Here is a 24,977-nt window from a genome sequence, read left to right as displayed (position 1 = left end):
AAATGGGCATGCATGCATGAAAGAATAGTACCCTTTAACTTAAAGTGAGGAGTTTATTTTATTGTTTCATGAGAAGAGAAAACGAAGAAATTTATTATGATCGTGTTAGTACCAAAACTGCAGCTAGCAAAACTATGAAATTAATTTGTTTTGATAAATCTGGATTGCTACTCTTGGTACTTGTTCTGTGCATTTATTACACTTCGGTTTGAATTTATTACATTAGGTGTGCCATGTGCATCAATTATATTTGGATGGGGTCCAGCGATAAGTGTATATACGTGGAAAGTTTACTAACCAAATTTTTTTTTTCACACTAAATTTACCCCTTTAATTGTAATAAAAAAAATACCTTTTAATTATTGGATTGAATAATGTCGCATAAACTACTTTGGATTTTAAAAAAAAAAAAAAAAAAGATAAAATACATTTTGCCCCCTTGAATTTACATGTATTGGCATATTACCATATGAACTTTAAAAATATTTTTCACCGAATTTATTGATTTTGTGTCACTTTAGTCTAACTACATGTGCATTTCACCTGATCATTTTCTAAGTGCATTTGATGGAATTTATTCCTTCATTCAAAACTCCAACCCACCGAGAATAGCTTTGTTTTTTTGGGAGGGCTGATCAGCACAGCAGTCTTCAGGGGGTTTTTGATGAAAATGATAGTGCCCAAGTGAACGATTTTTCCAATGGAAAAAGGTTTTGATGGGGTTTACGAGCAATCTCATGAGAATATATAGAGGAAGATAATAATGGTAGAAATGGAGGCAGAACAAGAGGTTCACGAGATTGATGTGGAGAAACTTGGAAAAGTCGTCGTCTTTTTACTTCAGAATAGTCCTGATGGGTCTTTGGAATCGAGTCTCGACGAAATGCATGGGTTTGACTCTACACGAAGAGTTGGTGATCAGAGTTTTTGAAACCCCACTTAATTGTTTTGGATGAGAGATTGAAGGAGAAACCAGAGCTCAAAGTCACTATGCGTGTTGTAATTTGTTGATGCTCTTGTCCTTGCTTTATATGTAGCGGTCCCAAGCTCCACTACCTGCGCCACAGTTGCGCGGGTTCCGGTCACGGATGGGGAGGGAATAGGGAACAGCACAAAAAAATTATAAAAAATAAAAAATAAAAAATTATCAAACTAATTTATATATTAAAATATTATTAATTGATATATTTATATAATTTAAACATAAAAATATAAACCTTCTAATAAATAAATAAATTAAATAATAAATCAATTAAATTTTATTATATTGTTTGATAAATAAATTTAATAATCATTTTAATAATTCTAATATTATTTTTTTTAAAAAAAATTATGTGAGCCGCATATACAAATTTCTTTCAGACTTAATGTATCTAATACAAATTAAACCAAAATGACACAAAAACAATAAATCATGTGGCAATGTGATGATTTTAAAAAATTTTCTTATATTTCATTTTCAATTTTGTTTTAGAGAATGTTGAAGAATTTTACAAAATTATGCTTATATACAACAAGAGTGTCATATCATAAATAGTACATTGATTTGCATTTCTGTAGCTAGTATACGGTCCGCCAACATATATGGGAAAGTAATTCTGTCCTATCATATTTTATTGTTGTAAATTATAAACTTCCAACTAGTAACTTTTAATTTTAAACTGTGAAAAAAAAAATGGAGAAAACAACTTTTAGTTTTGAAATTGTAAACACAAATGCTAGTTTTTTGGTAACTCCAAATTTTGAAGTTTGTAATTAATTACAACCTTTGCCTCTCGCGATGATTGTCGATTCAATATTGATTTCGAAATTTGACCTTTTTTTTTTTTTTTTTTAACTTTAAAATTGTACTTTCTTTGCCAACCTATGATTAAGATATTTATATATTATTACTTGCTTTAGTTAGATACAAAATACTAGAGTCCAAAGTGAAGAAGCAAATATATTAAATTTGTCTACATGTGCAACTTTTTATTATTATTATTATTATTTTAATCAATGTCTTACATGTGCAACTTACTCACCTACCTATCCGTAAAGTAATCATCTTAACCCCCCTGTCCATTTCTCATAAAATTATAAATAAATGAACCGAATCTTTAACAACTTGTGCAGTAATGCATGCTATGCAAATTCGGTGTGCTCCAAAACCAAAACTATGATAAACTTTCGTATACAACCATTATGTGAATGATATACAACCATTATATAAATAATGTATTGTAATAAATTTATTACAATTATATGTTTAATATCTTTTATGACATTCACATATTTTAATTTGATATTAACAAAAGTATAGATTGTTCATTTATATTACAATGATAATTAGATATTATTCCTGAAAGATGATGTATATGCAATAAAATATTTTTTTCCAAAAGAGTAATGCTAAATATAATAAATAAATATATTAAAATTGTACAAAATATAATACGTCAATATTTATAATTCAATTATATAATGACACATGATATCTGATATACATGCTAATAGATTTATTTGGTCCTTTGACATTATTGTTTTTCCAAAATAGCCGACACACAGGCCCACATGGGACCATATGAAAGCACAGGAATATTTTTCCATAAACAGAATTCACATAAAATGTTAGGCAACAAGAGCTCAACCTGTCCGCTCTCCAAAAGCTTGTAGAAAAATGGAGAGAGAGGAGCAAAACCCATCTTTGGGAACACCCTTTATTCAAGTTTGGGAAGAAAATGGAGCTCAAAACAAAAAAGAGATAAACCATGCGAAAAGTGAGATCATTGAGTAGGTAAAGAAGCAGTTATGGCTAGCGGAACCTATGATATCTGTGAACCTATTGCTGTATTGCTTGCTGATGATTTTTGTGATGTTCGTTGGTCATCTTGGTGAGTTATCTTTATTTAGTGCATCCAAGGCTACTTCCTTTGGATCAGTCACATATGTTCAGCTTTCTAGTGAGTTGGGTTTGCCTCCGTAATTATTTATCTTCATAATATGGCTTTTTTTTTTCTTTTTTTCTTTTTTTTTTTGAAGTTCTATGCTATGGAAATCCATTACAACTATTGCTTTCTTAATGAGGAATCAAACTTATATCATAATTGAAACTGTTAGATATAAAGCCTGATATACATAATAAATATATAATAAATCTATATCCTACTAGCTTAAGCTTTTGGGATCAATGGTAACTCAACATTGTATTAGAGCATAAAATCCTAGAAACCTAGGTTCGAATCCCACCATCATCACATTACCACCCATTTATGAAACTAACACTTGTAAGGAACCAAAACTAGCCTATAAGTGATATTGAAATACTGTTGATCCCAAAAGCTTAAGCTGATGGAAGGTGGGGTTTCATTTTATTTATATTTTTCTCTAACAATCCCCTTCATATGTAAGCCCACCTCTCTTGGGCTTCTTTTTAAGTCCTTACATGTGTTTTTAATTCCTTGGGTGGAGTTGTTGAGTTTTGAATCCAAGACTTTTTGGATATCTGCCTCTAATACCATGTTGAAATACCATTGATCCCAAAAGCTTACGCTGATGGGAGGTAGGCTTTCATTTTATTTATATTTAAAAAGTTGAAATACCACTGATCCAAAAAGTTTAAGCTAATGGAAAGTGGGCTTTCATTTTATTTATAGGTTTCCCTAACACTCCCCCTCACATGTAAGTCCGCCTCTTTTAGACTTCTTTTTGGGGTCCTTATATGTGTTTTTAATTCTTGAAGTATAGTTGTTAAGTTTTAAACCTAGAACCTTTTGGATCTCTGGCTCTGATGCCAAGTTAAAATACCACTGATCCCAAAAACTTATCCTACTAGCTTAAGCTTCTGGGATCAGTAGTAATTCAATAGAAACTACTTTCCAAGCGGTTTTTTGAAATGCAAATGCACCTAAAATTTATCTAGCACAGCATACATGGAACCTCAAAAAGCTATTTAACTAGATCCATGCTTAGATTATGTTAATTTAACTTGTATAATGGTTATTAAAGTATTAAGCAAACAGGAAGATTCGCTTCCTTTATCCTCAAGTATTATGCACTAGCTATTCAATTTCAAGTTTAAACATAAGCCTTTTAAGTTGCTAAGCTACATTTTACAGTGAACTATTAATTAAGCTTATTACAAGTTTCTAATTTTGTTATGAAAAAATGCAAGTTTGTCGTCAACAAGGTAAATATTTTAATCTTTTTCATTCTAAATTCTTGTGATGCAAATTGATGGTTTTTTCTTTGTTTGAGTAGATGGGATTGTCAGCTGCATTAGAGACACTATCAGGATTGGCATATGGAGCAAAGCAATATCATATGCTTGGTATATACATGCAAAGAGCCATGTTTGTTCTCTTAATTGTTAGCATGCCCATTGCTATTATTTAGGCAAATATAGGATCCTAATGTGGGCTCTGTATGTATGTGAAATATTCCCCTATTTTTGGCAGTAAGAAACAGAGGCAAACAGAGTGGGAGAAAGAAAGTAGAGAAAGAAAGAGTGTAGAGAGAGAAAAGGTGGTAAGTGGCTCTGGTGCCAATGTTAGTGGCTAATTTTAATGAAAAGATCAAAGAGGAAAGATTATGTGTTTATTGGTTAAAGTCTACCTTTTATTCCTCAAGTCTTAGCTTAAATAGTTTACACAAATACTAACTAAATAACAACATTCATAAAAACCAGGAAAGCAGTGCTCCGCCTCATAGTGGCTAAGAACAAGGAAACAAATATAACAAATTCAAGACAAATCAAAGATAAGACCAAGTCATAGGAGACTAAGTCATCTGTCAACCCAATGTCCCATGTGAGCCTTCTAGCATGGCACATGCAACACCTAACAATTCCCCCTCCTTAAGAATCCTTGTTCGTAAGGGTGAAACCGGGGTAGGCTCACGACAAACGCCAAGGATTTTCCCAAGTGGCATTTTCCACTGGAGAGCCTTGCCACTTGATCAAAACTTAAGTTTTAGGTCGATACTTATCCTTTTGAACAATGCATCAATCCAGCACCGCTTCCGGTTGTGGCAAAACCATAGTGGTATCCTCGTTAACTACCGGAAGAGTGTCAAAAGTCACAAAGACTAGACCAAAATGTTTCCGCAACAAGCTCACATGGAAGACATCTTGAATCTTAGAGCCGTGAGGAAAAGCCAACCTATAAACTATTGCACCAATTTTCTTTGTAACTTTGTCGGGACCAAAGAATCAAGGAGAAAGCTTCATAGACTGATGAAGGACAACAAAATGCTGCCGACATGGTTGAAGCTTAAGATAAACATAGTCACCTACCTCAAAGGAAACTTCACGACAATGCTATTGGTTAAGCTTCGCATTCGGTCTTGAGCCCATAAGAGATTGAAACGCAATTCACACAATAGACAGTCCCTGTCTTAGAGATATGAATCAACAATAGCAACCAGCCCAGGTACATAGGACAGGAGATCAGAGGGAGGGACACCATACACAATCTCGAATGGTGTAACACCCCATCCCGAAGTACGTCAGAAATTTCTCAAGTTAATCGAAGTTCACTGGGTTTGACCGTCGTTGATCGAGAAGGATCAAACTTTGACTTTTGATTCGGCAAGAATTCCAAGTTGATCAAGGCACCATTGTAAAGTACGCATTGACCTGAGTTTGTAGACTAGTAGCATGTCGAAAAGAAGCTACAGTTTGAAAGTTATGAGCAAAACAAGTTGAGGTTCGAACAGTCCGAAGGTGCCAGAGTTGACTTTTTATTCTTGTAAAATTTAACTTTGACTCATGTATGGTTGTAAAATACTCATCAATATTAGTGGCACGCCTGATTTGGATTTTTCGTTGAAAATTTATAGACTTGAAAAGTTTTTTGAGTACCGTATTATTTTCATATTATTTTTAAATGGGTGCACAGTGTATGCCATGTGTCACTCTCTTAGCCAATCCCATGAGTGAATAGTATCACCCACCGGTGGCTTGAGAGAAAGAGGAGAAAGAGAGGGGAGAAAAACCCACTGCTGGCCACCGTTGTTTCAACCTTTTTCTGGCCACCCATTGCTACACGAACTTGACAACTTTGTAGCCCATTCCAACAGGCCATCCATGCCCCGGGATCAGGGGTTTTTCTGTCTACGGTGCTGATCATGTTTTTTGGTGATTTCTCATAGACCAGCCACCTATTTTTGTTACCGTCGGTCCCATTGGAACACCCATCCTCCGATCTACCTCCCCATCAAATTTCACGGCCATTGGGTTGGACGTGCCACCGATGGTGAGCTTTCCAATGGGGCATAGCAGCTTGCTAGAAAACACCATTTCGGTGAGTTTCTGGTGATCCCACCTACCTTTCCCCACTAATTCAACCTCCCTGAACTTAAATCCAAGGTTGGTTTTCTGCAATTCGCGACGATTTGAGAGAAGCAAGAACATTAAGTCCGAGACTCGATCCTTAATCCTCACATTGTAAGCTTCGTTTCGATATATTATTTGTGAATTTTGGATACCGTTTGTGTTAGCTCCCCAGGTACGGACCCACTTAAAATATTAATTTAATCGGTTTCATGTATTGTTGATATTTTAAAAGCACATGTGAATTGTGTAATCGATCCCATGGAGGATCTTGGTTGAATTGCGTGCTCAAGGTGAGTGATCCACCTTCAAATTTATTTTCGAGTGTTAAATTATATGTATTTTATGATAAATAAATGTTTGGATTTAATTTCATGTATTAAATATTTAGCAAATTTGTAATTTGAGTTTTGATGCCAAAATTGAACGAATTAAAAATATTTGTGCATCACAAAACATTTTAAGGATTTTACGAATTTGGAATTTTATCAATAATTATTAGATTTTATTTTTGGAATATTGCATGATTAAATATTTGAAAAATATGTTTATGTCTTTGATATTTAAGAGGAATTTCCATCTTGAATTATATTGCCAATTTATGATAAATATTAATATGTGTTGTTGTCAAAAATATATTTGGAATTTTAAAGGAATTATGGTTTCAAATTTTTATTAATTTTGTTATGTTTATTATTGCATTTATGGTGCATATATGTATGAATTTAATTATATATGGATTTATGTGGTTTCAATATTATTTTTGGTATGGATTGATTCTTTAGATTTGAAAGAAATTATCTCTTTTAAATTTATTATGCATTGATGAATCATGAGATTTAACTATGCATAAATTTTACATGATTTTAAAGATATCTTTGATTTAAATAAATTTTCAGAATTTGAGAAAATATTGTTTTAAATTATTATATTCAAAAATATTTATGCCAGTGGAAGTTTGGTGTATTTTAATTGTTGGATTTGAAAGTTATTGATTTTAAATGATGAATTCATGGTGAGGGTAAAAGAAATGTGGACTATATGGATTTGTAAAGAGATATTTAAACCAATGGCATTTATGAGATTGCTATATTTGGAAAAATTATGATTTTTCAACTTCTAAAACCAATCGGTCAGTTTCATTAGATTGGCAGGCGGTTATCGATCGGTTTTCGGTTTGAAGATGGTGTAGTAGAGAGAAGCTATATTGCAGAGAAGGTGGTTGGGTTGGTAATGTAGGGAAGAAGAGTTTGCTTCATAATTTAAACATTCTTGTCATGTAGTGAAGTAAATTTTGCTTTTAATAATTTTTTTTTTTTTTTGGATAAGTGGGCAAGGCTTGCCAGTAAGTTGGTGGTGAGGTGACATCTTGTATATATATATATATTTTTTTTTTCTTTTTGCTGAAAAGGTGACAACTTGTATGTGTGTGAGTATTAAGCTATGTAAAGTCCTTGTTTCACAATTAAATTAAAAAGACAAGACTGGCTCTGAGCTTTTCATTTCACTGTGGGATTTACAGCACTATTTTCCAACTTTGTGTGTGGTATTCAGATGGTTTCTGTGGGTGTATTTAATTTTATCATCGCTGATATACAGAGAAAGGACTAGTGATAGTAAAACAGTAAAAATGGGCCAAAATGCAGAAAAATAGGGTTCTCTACGTGAGGACTTGAATTTTCGACCAAACAAGAAACGAAAAGCCCCTTCTCCATCATAGAGAAAGATCCAACCGCTATCGCAAAGAAGGCCATTTAAGGAAGAGAGAGAAGAAAGAGTTGCAGTGTACCAATGGTGATGGGAAGAGAAGACAGCAGGCATGGTTGATTTGTTCGTGTGGATTATTATTCGATCGGTTTTGGTCACCGCTAGTTTTTAACATCGATAACCATTACTGACCAAAGCATCTTGATCGGTGCTGGTTAACCGATCGATCAAACAACGATCACAGTCAATCGTTGGTCGGTGCGGTTCGATTGGTCGGTCACAGTGGTTTAAAGGTTAAAATGCACACCCGTAATTTTAACTACTTATTATTTATTTACTTATTTATAATTAATCAATTTTATTATTATTATTATTATTATTATTGTTGTTGTTGTTGTTGTTATTGTTGTTGTTGTATAATAGATTGGGTTTCTTATGAAGATGATTAGCATCTCATATTTTTAAATTCGTTCTTCTCGATCCAGGTTAGTAGACATTGATCATCCGGGGTGAACTTGATGTTTTGGTTTGCTATAGAAGTCCAAGAAGTTTTCCTTTCTTTCCCTCTCTATCTTGTATTATTTCTTTTATCCTTTGTTGTATTAAATCTTATATTTATTTGTAAAACTTTGATGCTCTGTATACTATGTTAGATGCATTTATATAATAGTGCACTAATTCCCTGTTAAATTTTGAAATGCTGTAAACTTGTGGAAATAAATTGTAGTAAAGCGGGAAAAATAAAAAGATATTGTTAAAAGTGTATTTTATGTGCAGAGAATTTTATGGTAAGTCCAACTCTTAGGGAAGATGCTGCCGGATTTTCCATCGGAGGGTCCGGTAGGATTTCCCAAGGATTAGGGCTTGTCTAAGATTTCGGTGAGAAATTTTGGATGGATCCTGACAAATGGGATCAATTTTGTGGAAGAATGAATAGATGTGTTATAGCTACAGTCAGCCCAAGGAAGCCAATCCACCCATGAATGAACCCAAGCCCCTAAAAAACACCTTAAATATTGCTCCAATGCTCAGTTAACAACTTTTGTTTGGCCATCCGTTTGAGGATGATAACTATAGCTCATTTTCAATTGTGTGCCCTGTAATTGAAAGAAAGAATGCCATAAAGTACTAAGAAATATATTGTTCTTGTCACTGACAATTGAGGTGGGAATACCATGAAGGCGGACAATATTCTTCACAAAGGCCTTTGCTACTAAAAGGGTAGTGAATGGGTGCTTCAAGACAGTGAAATGAGCATATTTGGACAATCGATCGACAACCACCATTATAATCAAGAAGACTTGAGAAACCAATAAGCCTTCAATAAAATCATGGAAATGTCAAACCAAACCCGTTCGGGAATGGGAAGAGGTTGGAGAAGGCCGCCTGGCTGCATGCTATCATGTTTAAAACGTTGACATATCTCACATCGCTGTAAAAATTCTTTCACCGCCTTTCGCATATTTGCCCAAGAGAATGAACGTTGCAAATGAGACAGGGTCTTATAAAACCCAAAATGGCCGCCAACAGGGGAGGAATGGTATTTTGAAATAATGGTGGAAAGCAATTAAGAAGAAGGATTTAGGAAAATCCCACCGTTATGAAACCATACACCATCCCTCAGATAATGTAATGGACTCTTAGTGCACGTGGTATAGAAAGGGTCATGTTGCACCTCGTCGTGAAGTGTGGTCCACCATTTTGCATAAGGCATGAAAACGTGCAAGCAATGGAATTCACCCACCCTAGACAAAGAATTAGCTGCTTGGTTCTTAGGTCCTTTTTTGTATTCCACCACGTAGTCATATCCCATAATTTTTGGAAGCCACCTTGTTTGAGCCGGAGTTGTGATCTGTTGCTTCAATAGGTACTAGAGACTCCGCTGATCAGTTCGTATTGTAAACAATTTTCTCAATAGGTAAGGTCACCAATTATGAATGGACTTAACTATGGCTAGCATCTCCTTCTCATAGGCAGAGAGTATCAAGGTAGCTTCTTTGAGGGCCTCACTCTAATAGGCAATTGGTCGATTATTTTGGGTAAGGATTGCTTCTAATCCAACATCACTAGCATCACGTTCTATTACAAATGGCTATGAGAAATCTAGAAAACCAAGAATGGGTGGAGATGTCAAAGCCGTCTTCAACTGTTGGAAGGATGTAGCGGCCTCTGGATCCAATGAAAGCCATCTTTGGACAGAAGTCGATTTAGCAAAGCTGCTATCCCACCAAAATGGTGAATGAATTTGCAGTAATAGCCTGCTAAGCCCAAAAACCCCCAAACTCCTTTGGTTGTTGTGGGAGTTAGCCACGTTTGAGTGGCCTCTATTTTGGATGGGTCCACGGCAACTCCTTGGTCCGAAATTATATGCCCAAATAATCAATTGTGCTTACTCCAAACCTGCATTTAGATATCTTAGTAAATAATCTATTATCACATAAGAACAACAAAACAATTTGCAAGTGGGAAAGATGATTTTTCCATATCTTCGAATATACCAAAATATCGTCAAAGAAAACCAGAATGAACTGTATTAAATGGGGCCAAAAGAGCTCATTCATGATGCTTTGGAAGGTGCTAGGAGCATTGGTAAGTCCGAACATCATTATCACAAACTCGTAATGACCATCATAGGTGCGGAAGGCTATCTTATGAATGTCACTTTCTTGTACTCTGATTTGGTGGTAACCAGCCCAAAGATCCAATTTGCAAAAAAATTTGAAACCATACAATTCATCAAGTAGCTCATCAATCACTGGAATAAGAAACTTATCTTTAATGGTGATGTCATTCAATGCCCAGAAGTCAACACAAAACCGCTATTTGCCATCGACTTTCTTTACGAGCAGAACCGATGAGGAAAATGGACTGTGACTATGACGAATGAGACTAACTTGTAGTAGTTCCCAGACCATCCATTTGATTTCAATTTTCTGATAATATGGATATCGATATGTCCTAACACTGATAGGCCCTGCACCAAGTTGGAGAGGAATGTGATGATCGTGTGCCCCTGGTGGTGGTAGTGAAGCGAGCAGAGAAAATATAGAAGAAAACGTATCAAGGAGTTGCGCCAAATTTGTTGGATGAGATTCGTTTGAATCAGTGAGTGTGATAAGGTGAAGGAGGAATCCAATGCCGTGTAGTCCATATAAGTCCTTAGTGGTTAAGACTCCTATCCCTTTTTTATTTATCCCATGAAACGTGTGAGTCTTGCCTCCTTGCTTGAACATCATGGTTAACTTGGAATAATCTATTTCAATTGGACCAAGGGTGGCAAGCCATTGAACCCCTAGAACAAGTAGACGAGCAGCAACAGGTAATATATAATAATCTGCAGTTACAAATGTACCTTGAATTTTTATGGTCAATGCTTGGCAGAGGCCCGCACATTCTACTTTCTCCTTGTTGGCCACCATGACCTGTATTTTCTTGCTCTTGACAATTGGCAAACTAAAATTGGAAACTATAGCTTGGTCAATGAAATTGTACGTACTATCTCCGTCAATCAGCACTACAATGTCTTTGTTCTGCAACTTTCCCATCACTCGAATTGTTTGCTGATGGCTTGCTCCCGTAATGACGTGGTAGGAGATTTCTAGAACCACCTCCATGGGGTCATACTCAGTTGAGTCCTCTTTCTCTATCTCCTGAAAAGTTTCGGTGGAGTCAGCAATCATGAATAGCTGTGGTTTCTCACAGTGATGCCCCGACACAAATTTCTCATCACAATAGTAACAAATCCAATTTTCGAGGTGTTCTCGTGCTTCCTCAATTGAAATCCAATGAACAGGTGGTGTAATGCTATTATGCAGATTGGGCGACGATCCCAACAAACTTGCTAAGGAGTTAGAATTTACCTTAGGAACCATCGTGGTAGAGGAGGCACGGTATGGTGTCAAAGTTTTCCTCTGCAACTAGTTCCTTTCCTCGATCAACCGTGCAACACCAATGGTTTCAGCTAAGGTGGTGGGATGTTTAATTTTAACATCCAGCTGAATATCATCTCAAAGTCCGACAATGAAGCACCCAATCAAGAAGTTTTCAAGTACCCTGTCCACTCTCTGCGAAAGTCTTTCAAATGCCTCTTGATAAGCGGCAACTATCGTGGTCTGCTTCAATCGTGTCAAAGTTTCTGAAGGATCATCGAAGTTTGTTGGTTCGAAGTAGATGAGAACTGCCTTGGTGAGTTCGGGCCATGTCAAAGGTTCCCGAAATTTGGTAAGCCAATGATTCCATTGTAGCACAATTCCTTCTAAGTGAAAGGATGTTATTTGTAGTTTTTGTTCTGCTAGTACTCTTTGGTATTCAAAGTACTGCTCAGCTTTATAGATCTATCCAGAAAGGTCTTCCCCATCAAATTTTAGAATTGGTAGTTTGAGATGTGGGTTGTGGGCCTCATTATGGTTATTGGAAGACTCTTCTGTGGAGAATGGATTAATTTCCTGGTGAACAGGTTGTGGGTTTTGTGCCAAACGTAGCGCCTAGAGTTCAATTAACACCTGCTGCATAGAGGCATGCACCTAATCAAGACTTGATTCCGTCTAGACAAGGTCTAGTTCACTTTATTGAACGTTTCGGCATTAGTCTTTCCATGGGTCTCCATGGTAAACCTGCTTTGATACCAATGATGTGGGCTTTGTGTGTATGTGAAATACTCCTCTATTTTGGGGAGTAAGAAACAGAGGCAAACAGAGTGGGAGAAAGAAAGTAGAGAGAGAAAGAGTGTAGAGAGAGAAAAGATGGTAAGTGGCTCTGATGCCAAAATTAGTGTTAAAGTCTACCTTTTATTCCTTAAGTCTTAGTTTAAATAGCTTAAACAGATACTAACTAAATAACAACATTCATAAAAATTAGGAAAGCAGTACTCCACTTCACAGAGTGGCTAAGAACGAGGAAACAAATATAACAAATTCAAAACAAATCAGAGATAAGACCAAGTTGTAGGAGACTAAGTCATCTGCTAACCTAATGTCCCATGTGAGCCTTCTAGCATGGCATATGCAACACCTAACAGATCCATTCTAACTTTCCTTGGCCAAGATGCTGCAATAGCAGCAAAAGCAGGACAATATGCTTATTTTATGACCTCGAGCCTTTTCGCCTACAATCTTCTCTAGTGTTTCATCAGATTCTTGTAAACACTAAGCATCGTTTTCCCAATGATGTTGTGCTCTGGAATCCCAACTTTACTCCACGTATTTATCTCCTAGTTTCTGGTATTGAAATATGGACTTGGAAACAGGGGAGCTGCCATGGCAATTTGCATCTCTTATTGGATCAATATGCTGTTCTTGGCACTTTATGTTAAATTCTCTCCCACTTGTGCAAAAGCATGGACAGGCTTTTCAAAGGAATCTTTGCAAAACATCTTAGTTTTCTTAAACTTGCTATTCCTTCAGCTGTTATGGTCTAGTAATTTCTGTTTCATTGTGTTCCATATGTCATGGTTTTGTATACCAAAATCATGTATTTTCTTAGCCATTACATATTTCCATGTTGCAAAATTTTACAACTTCTAATGCACTTTTCAATGATGTTTTTGGATAGCTTGGAGATATAGTCATTCGAAATGATGGTTCTTTTATCTGGTCTTCTTCCTAATCCGAAGCTAGAAACCTCTGTTCTTTCTATAATGTTAGATTTGAATCCTAATTTCTTGATTTTTTAGGTTGGGTTCTAAATAGTATTCTGCATTTTTAACTTTTTACTAACTATTTCTAACAATATTTCCAGCCTTAACACATGTGGAATAGTATAAATGATCCCTTTTTGGACTAAGTACTGCTGTAAGGTGAGATTTGTTTCAAGGCATATACAAAATCTAATTACTGCTATTCTACATACTGTATATAAAAAATATATAAAAAATGACATCTATAACACATTCCTTGATTCTGATTCAAAGTTTCTCATGTTTTCTATTTTGCTTTCTAATTTATAGCATTCGGGTTTCAAATGAATTAGAAGCAGGACATCCAGAAGCAGCACATTTAGTGGTGCATGTTGCCTTGGCCTTGGTTATCGTTGAGGGTTTATTGCTTGGAATAGTCCTTATATCTATACATAACATCTGGGGTTATGCTTATACCAATGAAGCCGAAGTGGTCGAATGTGTAGCGAAAATGTTGCCAATTCTGCAATATCCAACTTTTTAGATGGACTCCAAAGTGTTCTTTTAGGTTCTTATAGCAACAATCATCTTATTCATTATTTTAAGTGGAATTGAAGGACAAAACGCTGTTGGAATTTGAAAATTTATAGCTATTTTTTAGCATGTTAACACTGGCAGCAAAATTGAATCCACAAAGTTGAACATTAATTGTTAGGAAATGCTAGAGGATGTGGGTGGCAAAAGCTTGGAGCATATGTGAATCTTGGATCCTACTATTTGGTTGGAATTCCATCAGCTATTCTATTGGCATTGGTCTTCCATATTGGTGGAGAGGTTTATTAATTCTTTTTGCCTTAATTTGTTTTTTGTTTTTTGATTATTATTATTATTATTTTTTTTCATGTTAACTTAGAATACAAGCAAGCAAGTGACTTTGTGAATTATTGGTTTGAAGAGGGTCTCTGGGTGGGAATAATATGTGCACTCATTGTACAAGCTTTATCTCTATTCACTATCACCATTCGCACGAAGTGGGAACAAGGAGTAACATCTCTCTCTCTCTCTCTCTCTCTAGTTTCTGTTTCTTTTATTCATCTCACTTGCTTCATTTTATTTAGGCAAACAAGGCTGCTGAGAGAGTCACCAACTCGAAACTTCCTATCGTCATAGTCTCATGATATATGCTTTATCCATGACCGTGGCAAAGAAAACTCCGTCTCTAATCTATATGCTCTGATTGATTCCTCCTAATACGGATTAGGTGCTTGATTCATTATATTGTTTAGTTGAAATATATGTGTGAGCATTATGAGTCAGAAGGGGGAGTAAGGAAGAGAGTTGCTGGAAGACTGGTGGTCATGTAGTTTTCTTCATCGGTAGGATCACTGGAGGAAGGAGGTTCGGAGCGAAGCGTGGTATTCTTTGAAGCGTGGCTTTACTTGAAGTGCGGACAAGGAATTAATGGAAATTTGTTTTGATGGTTCCAATCAATCTCAGCCATACATTTATTCTCATTTAATCCAATTATCTATAATTGCACAGACCTCTTTGTTATGCATTAAGCAATATCAATAATTCATCCCCTAGACATGTCTTTGACGTCAACTCTTGGGGCCCTGACATATTGATCTCGTCTCTTGCTGGGACCAAAATTAATTCCTACTTTATTTTCCTTTTGTTTAGGAGTAGTAAAAAAAAATTAAAAAAAAAACAAAAAAAACTTTAATATGATATTGATGGGTCTTAGCTGAACTACTTGCGCAATTGGGCAAAATACATAGCAAAATATTTGAGCCTTAATTTCTATCTAATTTGTCGAATGCGCAGTCTAATTGCATGTGAGAGACTACTGCGGTATATGCAAACTGCAAAGTACATTCTGGTGTTTTTCAATCTCTCTTTTATCCATATGATCAAATTTTAGTAAATTAATTTGTTAAATATCAGAATTAGTTATTTCATAACTTTTTTAATATAACTAATAATATATTTTGGTGCTAAAGATATGTTAGAGTAAAAATGCGGAAAGGAAAATAAAAAATATTAAATTTTAGATTAAAATTGATGAACTTTTAGGTTCCCCTTAGCAACTTGAAGGATATTAAACATACAAAAATAAAAATAAAAATTTAGAGATCCCAACTTAAAGGCTAGTAATATATATTTAATTCCTCCTAGATTTCTTAGCAAATATGGCTGCTTAGAGCATTTCTAATCATTCTGTGTATTGCTAGAATTTTTTTTTTTTTTACCAAGTTAAAAAAATAGATAGCTATTCAAACAAAACTTTTTTAATGGGTTTGTCTAAACATACAGTTAAGGTGATATGATAAAAAAAAAAAAAAAATAGAAATTATCAATATGATCCTTTACTTACGGAAACTCCATCAAACATTGTGAATTTTTTTAAAAATAAATTTTTTTTTTTAAAAATCAGTTTTTTCAAAAAAGAATAAAATTTAATAAAATATATATTATTTATTAATAACCATAAATAATCTTTTATACATTATTATTGGAAAAAAAATATAAAAATAAATTGTATATTTATACTATCTATATTTAAACGATGTCAATTTTTATTTTACATAAACAATAATCTATTTTTATTATTAGAGATGCTTTTATAGTATGTGGATATATCCTATGCAAAAGATATTAGTCAGTTAAACCTCGATCCTAACTTGAGCAATTGCACACAGGATTATGTAATTAGAAAGAGCAATAAATAATTGATTATAAATTAGAAAATAGAGTCTTCAATATGATACTTAGGGTGGATACCAGAAAAACCATCCATATATACAATAAATTGAAAATAAACAAAGAATAGAAAATAATTTTTTAATGCCAGCATACTTGTTGTATGGACATGTTTATTTTCAAAATGTCAACAAAGCAGGCCCTGCTATTCACTTCTAAAACATGAAAATCAAATCCCAAAAGTCAGCAGCAGATTTTAGTGACCAAAAAGTTTATCGCAAAAGTTTTCCAAGATTGCTAGCGAAGGAGAACTACTTGTATATATACGGTTTACATTATAGCTCACCTTAAAACACCACTTAGTCCAAAAATAATGAACCATACTCATGCAATTGTGTCAAGGCAATTCCCCTGTTTCTAAGTCCTATTTGAATTAGCCAAGGTGCATTAATCCATGCTCATGGCCATTGACAAACTTTAATCTTCGGTGTGTTTTGTTGCAAAAGCTTGATATACATTAATAGCTTAAACTTTTATGAAAAATAATAATTCAATTGAATATCAGATTCGAAGATATTCGAATCTTAAAATTTTAACTGACTTTTTAGGATTGAACTTCTTATTGGTTGCGTCTTTCTTCCAAAATTCTGATCCACATGTGAATGGATTGTTAAAGTATATAACCAATTCAATTCTCATAAATTCGAATTTTTTGGGAATAATGGTAGCGGACTGTGGTTTAATGTGTTTGAAGGTTCCTTTTGTTCCTCTCTCTCTCTATTTTCTACTTAGATATTTTTAGAATGAGGCACAGGCAGAGTTCATAGGAATGTGTCCAATTCATATGCATAATTGACTTGTCAGAGTTCATTAGTTCATAACTAATACGCAAAATAAAAATAAAAGAAGGGAGGGTAGGTATCAACACTTGGTGTTTAAAAAAAAAAAAAAAAAAAAAAGGACAAAAAAATTATAAAAAAATTGGTAAGCTTCATAATCACAGTCAAAGCAAAAACTAAAAAAATACAAAAAGCTGCATAAAGACAAATGAATATTTTCATATTCAGGTTGGCATTTAGCGGAAAAGCAGGAAACATAATCAAAGTTGTATTTTGTTTTTTGGATTAACGTATATTGGCTTTCCTCATTTATCAAAAATATATATATATATATATATATATATTGTATTTCCTCAATTGGTAATAAAGAATATAAAAAATTGAGGTCTAGTCAATATCGTCTGCAGGTCTGCCATGCTTCTCATGTACATATTCATATAATCTTATCCTTAGAGACTTCCAACATTATTTTAATAACGTTGTACAGGAAAAAGAAAATTAATAACTGTGGAAAAAGTACGCTGAAACAGTGCCAAATGACGTTTAATATAATCTTCCCTTTTTGAAAAAAAAAATCCAATTTAATTTACAAGATTAACTAAAAACCAAATCCACGGGAAATTATATGTCAAATAATAAAGACCCAAATCGAAGTTGGTGAGAAACTACTAAGCAGAGGAAATATTTGACAAACCACCTAAAATGGTAGTTTAGAGAAGGAAAAAAGAGATAAAATAATAGTAGTAATAATAATAATCATAATAATGTTACCTTTTTAACCTAAGTGATAACTAATTTTATTTTTAAAACCCAAGTGATAATTTTCTAAGTGGGTTCTGGAAAATTCTCCTTTAACTCTTCTAAAATTGATTTTTGACTACATTTACTTATAAAAAGTATATTTTTACCATTTCTATATCCAAGCAAATATTAAATCTTTATTTCATCGTTTATTTTATATTTTTTTTTTTAAAAAGTCTTTTGTTTATCTTTCTATTTATGAGGTTAGGAGACCATATAGATACAATGTAGGCCCTTATAAATACACTTTAGTAAATAAAAAAAATCTTTTTTTTTTTTTTTATGGTCAAATTTGACTATAGAAGTGGCAAGTTATATAAAAGTGAGCATATTATAGAAGCACCGGTTATATTTTTCTTACTCAATTCTTTTTCTTTTTCTGCTTAATTTTTAAAGTTTTCACATGAAATAAAGTGAGTATATTAAAATTGTGGAAATGCCAGTTACAAATATTTACATAAAAATTACGGGGATTTATTGGTAAAAAAATTCAAGTAGTTAAAATATGACTTCTTGTCTTTTGCTAATGGGCATAGAGTTATTGGTATAGCTACATGGTGAAACACTTCCTCCACTTAATGCAAGTAAAAGCACTCCTCTATCTCTCCAAAAATATATAAACCTGTTTGATTATCTCTACCTTCTAGTCCTATGAAAAAGCGAATTATCAATGTTAATTAAAGAGGAGGGAAAAAATAAAAACTCTACCTTCTAGCAAACTAGTTCTCAAATTCACTGAATGGCATAGTACACAATATGTGGAAATGTCTAACAACTACGTAGAAAGGAAGCCAATCCATCAATCAAAGGCAGAGTATATTACAAAAGCCAAATACAAGACAGCTCTGCAACTTTTGAGTCTTCATACATCATCAACATTGTCAGCCAATAAGTACTGAATGTCATCCTCCACCATTGTCATGTTAAACCACCAAATTCCAAAACTTCTGATAGTTATGTCCTCCAAAGATTAGCAATGAAGTTTCTTGGTGGTCACAGTTAGGCATATATCATGAGACTGCAACTATAGGAAGTTTTGAATTGCAGACTCTCTCTGCAGCCTTGTTTGTCTAGACAGAATGACGCAAGTCAGATGAAGGAAAAAAAAAAAAAAAAAAACCCAAAAATTGGAGAGAGGGAGAGAGAGAGAGAGATGTTACTTCTTGCTCCCAGTTCGTGCGAATGGTGATAGCGAAAAGGGATAAAGCTTGTACAATGAGTGCACATATCATTCCCAACCAGAGACCCTATTCAAACCAATAATTCACAAAGTCACTTGCTTGTATCCTAAGTTAACATATAATAACAATAACAATAATAAAATTGAGGCACTAAGAGTAAACCTCTCCACCAATATGGAAGACAAATGCCAATAGAATAGCTGATGGAATTCCAACCAAATAGTAGGATCCTAGATTCACATAAGCTCCAATCTTTTGCCAGCCACAACCTCTAGCATTTCCTAAGAATGTTCAACTTTGTGATTCAATTTTTCTACCGGTGTTAAATGCGATGGAAATAGCTATATAATTGCAAATACCAAGAGGGTTTTGTCCTTCAAATTCTGTTTAAAATAATGAATAGAAAATGATTGTTTTATAAAAACCTGAAAGAACACTCTGGAGTCCATCTACAAAGTTGGATATTGCAAGAATTGGCATCATTTTCCCTAAATATTCGACTACTTCGGCTTCATTGCTATAAGCATAGCCCCAAATGTTACGTATCAACATAAGGACTGCTCCAAGCAATAAACCTTCAGCAATGACCAAGACCAAGACAACATGCACGGCTAAGCGAGCTGCTTCTGGATGTCCTGCTCCTAATTCGTTTGAAACCCGAATGCTATAAATCATAAAGCAAAAACAGAAATCATGAGAAATATTGAATCAGAACCATGGAATGTGTTAAAAAAAGGTCATTTCCATTTCATTTGCAAACAATGTGTAGAATAGCAGTGATTACAAATTAGCTAGACTTTTTATATTCCTTTTGCAACAAAGCTCACCTTACAGCAGCACTTAGTCCGAGAGGGATCATATACACTATTCCACATGTGTTAAGGCTGGAAATATTGGTCAACTTAGTTAGTAAGAAAGTTAAAAACGTTGAATCCTATATAAAACTCAGCCTACAAAAAAGAAGAAATTTTATGTTTTACTTGATTTTTATTATTGTTATTACGGTTCAAATCTAACCTTACAGAAAGAACAGAGGTTTCTAGCTCGGGATTTGGTAGAAGACCAGATAAAAAAACCATCATTTCAAATGACCATAACTCCAAGCTGTTCAGAACCATTGCAAAAACATCACGATAGACAGCATTAGAATGTAATGGGTAAAACTTTGCCACAAAGAAATATATAATGACCAAGAAAATACGCAATTTCGCATACGAGGCCATGACATATGGGAACACAATGAAAGAGAAATTACCACACCATAACAGCTGAAGGAATAGCAAGTTTAAGAAAATTTGGGATTTTTTGCAAAGCTTCCTTCGAAAATCCTGTCCAAGTTTTTGCACAAGTGGAAGAGAATTTGACATAAAGAGCCAACAATAGCACATTGATCCAATAAGAGATGCAAATTGCCATGGCAGCTCCCCTGTTTCCAAGTCCAGAATTCAATACCAGAAACCAACAGATAAAGATATGGAGTACAGTTGTGACACCACAACACAGCATCATCGGGAAAATGATGCTTTGTGTCTGTAAGAATCTGATGAAGCACTGAAGAAGACCGTAGGCGAAAAGGCTCGGGATCATAAAACGAGCATATTGTCCTGCTTCTGCTGCTATTGCAGCATCTTGGCCTAGGAAAGTTAGAATGGATCCTGTGTTTGCCCAAATAATGGAAAGAGGTATACTAACAAGTAAAAGAACAAACATGGCTCTCTGCATGTATATGCCCATCATATGATATTGTTTTGCTCCATATGCCTGTCCTGATAATGTCTCTAATGCAGTTGACAGTCCCAGCTACTCAAACAAAACCCAAAAAGATAATTTGAAATGGAGAAAAAGAGATAAAAGTTGCAACCTTTTCCTTTATGAAAACTAAATTATCATTTTTCATAAATAAAGTTAAAAACTTGTAATAGAATTTAAGATCCCAGTGTAAGATAAGAGCTTAGAAATCTAAAGGGCTTATTTTTTAAACTTGCAATTGAATAGTTAGTGCATAATATTTGGGGATAAAGGAAGTCCAATCTTCGGTTTTTGCTTACCTTATTAACCATTAGGGACGACTTAAATATGTTAATGGCAGATAAATTTAGGTACATATGCATTTCGCAAAACTGCTTGGGAAGCAAATTTCAATAATGGTATGAGTTCGATTCCTCACTAAGAAAGCAATATCTGTAATGGATTTTCATATCATTGCACTCAAGAAAAAGCCGTATGATGTAGATTAGCAATTAGAGAGGCAAACCCAACTCACCAGCAAGCTGAAACCTGTGACTGATCCAAAAGAAGTAGCCATGGATGCACCAGATAAAGAAAGCTCACCAAGATGACCAACAAACATCACAGAAATCATGCGCAAGAAATAGAGCAATAGGTTCACGGATATCATAGGCCCTGCTAGCCGTAACTGCTTCTTTACTTCCTCGATAATCTCTCCTTTACTATGATTTATAACTTTTCTGTTATGAGCTCCATTATCTTCCCAAACTTGAATAAGGGGTGTGCCTAACGATGGGTTTTGCTCTTGTCTTTCCATTTTCTTACAAAGTTTTTGGCGAGCGGCCAGGTTGAGTTCTTGGTGCCTCTATGAAATTCTTGGTCTGTCGATTCTTTTTGTGGAAAAATATTTCAGTACTTCTTTTGGGTCCCAGTAAACTATTTTAGAAAAACAAAAATATTTCATAGTGGGTTAGCTCCATCCTATTTGTGTCCGTCAAAAAAGGAATTCGAGTGAGAGACCAAAAAAAAAAAAAAAAAAAAAATCTATATTTAAATAATTTATTAAAAAAATAAATATTTCATAAATGTCATACCTGTCATTTCTAATTAATTATTATAACTAATGTTATAATTTAATCCGAACCATCTGTAATTTGGTTAACATCAAACCAAAACATATGAATCACACGATATATATATATATATATATATTACTAAATTATCATTGATGTGTCACACTAAATTATCCAAATAATGAATACATATAAAAAGTACCACATATAGGTAGGTACTAACCAGATAAGGGTTACGTGTATTAACGTACTTTTGCAGCAGCGAAGTTTTTTTTTTTTTCTGCTATGCCCCCAGGCATCCCCTTTTTCCCCCAAGACTCGAACGGAGCGTCTGCTGGCCGGGCTGTGGTGTGCTAAAGTTGTTAGCGAATCAGTTCATTTATATATAAATTTATGAGAAACGGACAAGGGGATTAAAATGATTACTTTACGAATATATAGGTGAGAAAAGTTGCATATAAGACAAAATTTGCTTCACTTTAGACTTTTGTCTTTCATATCTACCGAACTAAAGCAGGTAGTAATAAATATATATATATATATATATATATATCTGTATGGTATCTTCATTTACAGGCTAGAAAACAAAATCAAATGTCGAAATCAATGTTGAGTCAACAATCATTTAATTAAAAACTTCAAAATTTGGAGTTTCCATTTAAAACTTAGCATTTATGTTTATAATTTTAAAATTAAAAGTTACAAGTTCAAAGTTTATAATTTACAATATTCAAGTATATGATATAACAAAAATAATTTTCTATATTGCTTGATTTTATACTATAACAATGTAAGAGCATCTTTAATAAAAATATGGATTGTAAGACATGATATATAAGCAATATAAACAGTATTTTAAAAAAATTATTCTTTAATATTAATAGTTAAAATTAATATAAAGCTGATGTAGTATAGATATTATTATGATGAATGAATACTTTTAAAGCCTATATAAACATTATTTATTTTTCATAAAAACTAAATTTTCCTTAAAAGATCATTTAAAAAAAATTTAATAGAATACATAGTTAACTAAAAATCCATCAATAGTCATTTTACTCAATATCATTCGAGAACAATTTATGATACTTAGATATCAATATCATTAATTTTTTTTTTCCAAATATAAGGCAATCTGTATTCATCATTGGATATTCTTATTATATATATATATATATATATAGCATAATTTACTAAAATTGTTATAAAATTGAAAAAATGAGAGATAGAAAAAATTTAAAATATGGAGAAATTTATGCTCTGATGATATAATAAAAATAAACTATAAGAAAAATGTAATGAGAAAAGGCCATAAATCTTAAACTGCTTTATCAATTATTTTATAAAAAATAATCACAGAAATAATTATAAAAAATAAGGAGACAAAAAAAAAAAAAAAGAAAGAAAAAGGGAGACAGGGCATTAATCACAGAAATAAATAACCTTTTATTTTATTTTTATTTTTTTTGCTGAAAAAATAACCTTTTATTATGATGTACAATATTTCATCATCTATTTTGAGAATTGAGCTTTTGAGGATATCAATACACTGTTACTTGAAAAATAACGATATATTTATACAGACATATTTTTAAGTAGGGCAAAAAAGGTTCACCCAAAAATTAAATAAATCTTCAGTTAGGAAAATATGTAGATCATTCTTAGTATTGCTTTTGAAATTCTTCAAGACGGCTGTCAAGGAGAAAAATTACTTTTTGGATTAGTGAAAATATATTTTAGATACTAAGAGAAACATATAGATAAATAATTTTTTTTAAAAAATTAAGTATTTTCTATTTTAATTAAAATATTAAATATTTTAATAAATTAATTTAGTTTCAAAAATTGTTTTTATGATTTCTAACCAAATATCTAAGTATCTATTTTTATTTATATTTTTATTTTATTGATACACTAGGAATCAAAAGTATACAAAACAGTACCAAGCGTGAACATTATAAGGTAGTGCACTTTTTTCAAGTACAATTTTGATTTTTTTTTTTAATAATAAGTACAATGTTGATTTCTTAGATAAATAAACGAAAATGAATAATAATATAAATTAAGAACAAATGAAATGATCAAGTTTTACTATTTTTTTGGATAAGATCCAAATCAAAATATGCCCATCTCTCTCAACTTAGTATCAAATATATATATATATATATACAATCCGTCTATGATGTGTACGGTTCTCATGCGGATTACAGTATTGGTAACGATTTTTCATATCATTAGTGATGATTTTCTAAGAAAACGTCGTTAATACTATCAAAAATCGTCACTAATACGGCGGTTCTCATACGGATCGTCCTTAGCATAGAATTTCCGTATATATATATATATATATATATATTAAGTGTCAGGAATTCCTAATCTGTTTAAACCAATAATATTAACATGACAAAGGCTTAATTGGATGAAATGAAAATTGTTATTTGAATTCAAATCTAAAATCTGATTTTAGATATTTCAATTTTAAATGATAATTATTAAAAAAAAAACAAAAAAAAAAAAACCACCATACTTGGAGTGCAGGTATGTATTTTGACTAATATGTTGCTGCATGGGTGAATTGTCCTTTTGTAATAATTAAAGTTGTTTGAAATTCAAAAAAAAAAAAAAAGTTGTCTTGGATCTTTTCTCATCACCAAAATTGTATTTCTATAAATATTCCATTTCCAAATGCTTGAGACAGATCCAAATGGCAGTGAAGTCAACCACGAAATAATGCACATAAATTAATCAAGTTGTTGTTGACTAGAGAAAGCCAACATTACAAACAAGTTAATTAAGATGTTGTTGTCTAGGGGAAATGAATATCAGAAAGCATGAAAAAATATTTGAAGGAATTATTAAATTAAATTTAGGGCAAAATAGACAAAAATCCCTCAAATTATTCAAAAATTACAAATAACCTTTTAAACAATGTAAATAACAGGACAACAGAGTATGTTAAATACAACCGACCCAAAAAAAAAAGGGAAAAAAAAAAGAAGAAGAAACAATGTAAATAATGTA

The 24,977-nt window shown here is 33.1% G+C and overlaps 1 protein-coding gene and 1 pseudogene across 1 annotated transcript; one reads left to right on the top strand and one right to left on the bottom strand.

Annotated features, from left to right (window-relative positions):
• The first annotated feature begins 772 nt into the window (after positions 1-772).
• LOC107418815 (protein DETOXIFICATION 16-like) lies at positions 773-15,198 on the top strand (annotated as a pseudogene).
• Positions 15,199-18,668: 3,470 nt separating this feature from the next.
• LOC107418817 (protein DETOXIFICATION 16) lies at positions 18,669-22,304 on the bottom strand. The gene is made up of 9 exons (XM_016027507.4): positions 22,180-22,304; positions 21,419-21,819; positions 20,411-20,955; positions 20,173-20,259; positions 19,983-20,039; positions 19,581-19,819; positions 19,318-19,436; positions 19,135-19,221; positions 18,669-19,044 (listed from the first exon to the last, which is right to left on the bottom strand). Exons 2-9 carry the CDS (start codon positions 21,698-21,700, stop codon positions 18,985-18,987), a joined length of 1,476 nt encoding a protein of 491 aa, XP_015882993.3. The 5' UTR covers positions 21,701-21,819; positions 22,180-22,304; the 3' UTR covers positions 18,669-18,984.
• Positions 22,305-24,977: the final 2,673 nt, after the last annotated feature.

Source organism: Ziziphus jujuba, chromosome 2 (assembly GCF_031755915.1).
Source record: "Ziziphus jujuba cultivar Dongzao chromosome 2, ASM3175591v1".
Taxonomy (NCBI): Eukaryota; Viridiplantae; Streptophyta; class Magnoliopsida; order Rosales; family Rhamnaceae; genus Ziziphus; species Ziziphus jujuba.
Note: the sequence above shows the minus strand (reverse complement) of the source record. Positions and strands in the feature narration are given on the sequence as shown.